General features: G+C 37.4%; 1 protein-coding gene across 1 annotated transcript; it reads left to right on the forward strand.

Moving 5' to 3' along the window:
• The first annotated feature begins 1339 nt into the window (after positions 1-1339).
• LOC104993600 (olfactory receptor 8U1-like) lies at positions 1340-2833 on the forward strand. The gene is made up of 2 exons (XM_010846922.1): positions 1340-2275; positions 2777-2833. Exons 1-2 carry the CDS (start codon positions 1340-1342, stop codon positions 2831-2833), a joined length of 993 nt encoding a protein of 330 aa, XP_010845224.1.
• The last annotated feature ends 318 nt before the right edge of the window (positions 2834-3151 follow it).

Raw genomic sequence — 3151 nt, forward strand, 5'->3', positions numbered from 1 at the left:
CCATGTATCAACATGAATCAGCCTACTCAGCCATTTGTTTTTTAAAATGCAAATTATTTTCATTTCTTTTGGTCATGTAAATTCCTGCTTTAGAGAAAAAATGTGCAATATTAAAGCAAAAAAAATCTGGAAATAATTTGCTTCTTACCATAGAACTAATAAGATATAGTGATAGGATAATAATAAGGTGTGGACTTAAGTCAGAAAATTCACAGATTTGTAACACAACTAATCATATGCAGACCAGCCTGCTGATTTTGTTTGAGATGCTTGTTTTGATCTCCTTTTCCTCATATGCAGAATGAATGTAATGATATGATTTTAGGTTTAAAGTTTTGGTAAAACAAATGAAGTAAATAAACTCCTCATTGTTTTCTTCCATACTTACCTATTTTCAGTATTTGCATTATTAACGTAACTAAGAAAATAGTCTATAATTGATAGTGACCTTTTAGTGATAAATTATTAAAGGAAAACAGAAAATGCAGAACTGTGTTTCCACCTGCCTTGGAATAATATGGAGTTCTGTCTGCACAGGTACAATGACAGATACATCAAAGACAAGCGCCACTGCAGAATATTTCCTTTATGCTATTAATGCTAACAGTTTCTCAATAAAAGAAAAATAGCTACGGACTTCCAGTGGTTAAGACTTTGCCTTTCAGTGCAGGGGTACGGGTTCCCAGATGACACTAGTGGTAAGGAAGCTGCCTGCCAATGCAGGAGACTCAAGAGAAGTGGGTTCTGTCCTTGGGTTGGGAAGATCCCCTGGAGGAGGAAATAGCAACCTCCTCCAGTATTCTCGCTGGGAGAATCACATGGATAGAGGAGACTGGCAGGCTACATACAGTCCACTGGATCACAAAGATTCAGACATGACTGAGAGTCTGAGCAATAACTGGATAAAATAAAATAAAACAGATTAATTAGGTAAGATACCACTTGACTCAAGGCCAAAAAAATAAAATAAAATAAAAATAAAACATAAAGCAGAAGCAATACTGTCATGAATTGACCAAAGACTTTCAAGAATGGCTGAACATTTTAATAAGTCAGATTAAAGTTGCAGACAGCTTAATGTTCAGGAACTTTCAACAGAAACCAGAATGTTCCACAGCTCCCTTCTTTGTATAAACAATGAATCCGGGAGAGGAGAGCTATGCCTTTCCCATGTTTATCTGTTTCTACTCTCCATCCCATTCCCAGAATCCCTGTATGCTAACTATATGTTAGCATTAAATCTCCTTACAAAATATCAAAGCATAAAAATACCACTTATATAACGGCAACTTGAATTTGTCTTTTTTTATACTTCCTCATGCAGATATCTGGAAGAGATATGGCACAGATCAACTGCACTCAGGTAAAGGAGTTTATTCTCGTTGGCCTCACGGATCAAGAGGAGTTGAAGACGCCCCTCTTTGTCCTGTTCTTATCCATCTACCTCTTCACAGTAGCAGGCAACCTTGGTCTGATCCTAGTCATCAGAACAGATTCAAGACTCCACACGCCAATGTACTTCTTTCTTAGCAACCTGGCCTTTGTTGATTTCTGTTATGCTTCTGTTGTTACACCCAAAATGCTTGGAAATTTCTTGTATAAGCAAAATGTTATCTCTTTCAACTCATGTGCTGCCCAGTTAGGCTGTTTCCTCACTTTCATGGTATCCGAGTGCTTGCTACTGACTTCCATGGCCTACGATCGATACGTGGGCATTTGTAACCCTCTCCTCTATATGGCCTCAATGTCCCGAGGAATCTGTATTCAGCTCGTAGCTGTCCCCTACAGCTATGGCTTTTTGATGGCGCTGTTTCACACCATCTTCACTTTTTGTCTCTCCTATTGCCACTCGAATACCATCAACCGTTTCTACTGCGATGACATGCCTCTTCTCAGGCTCACCTGTTCAGATACACGTTCCAAACAGCTATGGATTTTGGCCTGTGCTGGTGTTACTCTCATCTCCTCTGTTCTGATTGTCTTTATCTCCTACATGTTTATTATTTCTACCATCCTGAGAATGCACTCAGCTGAGGGAAGACACAAAGCATTCTCCACATGTAGCTCCCACATGCTTGCAGTCACCATATTCTACGGGACCCTCATCTTTATGTACTTACAGCCAAGTTCTCAGCATTCTCTTGACACAGATAAGATGGCCTCTGTCTTCTATACAGTGATCATTCCCATGTTGAACCCTTTAATCTACAGCCTCAGAAATAAGGATGTTAAAAATGCCCTGAAAAAAATCATCACCAATAAAAACCAGGCTTCTGTGTTCACATTTAAAATATGATTCAAATAAATAAATGTGGACATTCTCTCATGGTGCATTTTTTTTTTTTTAGTTGACTATGAAAAACTAGTCAAATGACTTGACCTTATTTGGTGTTCAATAAAGATTTCTTCAAACTAAAATAAATTCATTCCCTGAATTCTTTGTAATCAAACTTGACTTAGAATAATAATTTATATGTAGGAAGTATCATAGGAACTTACATGCCATTTCTCAAATTTTATATATGCATATATATATTTACACATAAAAGTACATTTAAGTATATTTATATATTTATAAAAATCCATTTCATCTGATATCAACATAACTAGACATAAGCCAAAGGTAGACAAAACTGAGTTCCCTTTAATACCCAGTTTAAAATTATAAGAATGCTTTAATAATGTATCTTAGAGTGCTTTTGTAATATATTCCCAATTAAATGCTAAGAGACAACTGTAAATCAGTGATTTCAATCTGAATTGATTTTTCTCCCAGGGGCTATTTGGCAATGTCTGGAATATTATTGATTTTCACCATGATAAAGTGGTGTAAACGAGTAGCCTTGTTATGTAGACAATCAAGGGTGTGGGTGTGTTAGTGGCTCAGTCATGTCCGACTCTTTGTGACCCCATGGCCCATAACCTGCCAGGCTTCTCTGTCCATGGGATTCTCCAGGAAAGAATATTGGAGTGGATTGCCATCTCCTTCTCCAAGGCTGTAGATGCTGCCACATAAACTGTAGTGGACATGAAAAATTCATCACACATAAAACAATTATACAGTTCCAAATGCTAAGTTTCAATGCTGGGAAAGTCTTCCCTCAACAGCTGTTTTCTAAGAACTGTAGACTTCATCCTGGTCATACTGGTG

This window comes from Bison bison, unplaced genomic scaffold (assembly GCF_000754665.1).
Source record: "Bison bison bison isolate TAMUID 2011002044 unplaced genomic scaffold, Bison_UMD1.0 scf7180017849297, whole genome shotgun sequence".
Classification (NCBI taxonomy): Eukaryota; Metazoa; Chordata; class Mammalia; order Artiodactyla; family Bovidae; genus Bison; species Bison bison.

Excerpts from the sequence above, each read along its gene's own strand:
- LOC104993600 (XM_010846922.1), top strand. The coding sequence starts at position 1,340 with ATGGCACAGATCAACTGCACTCAGGTAAAGGAGTTTATTCTCGTTGGC. Across the intron at positions 2,276-2,776 it reads CCAATAAAAACCAGGCTTCT|GGGCTATTTGGCAATGTCTG; the intron begins GTGTTCACATTT and ends TTTTTCTCCCAG.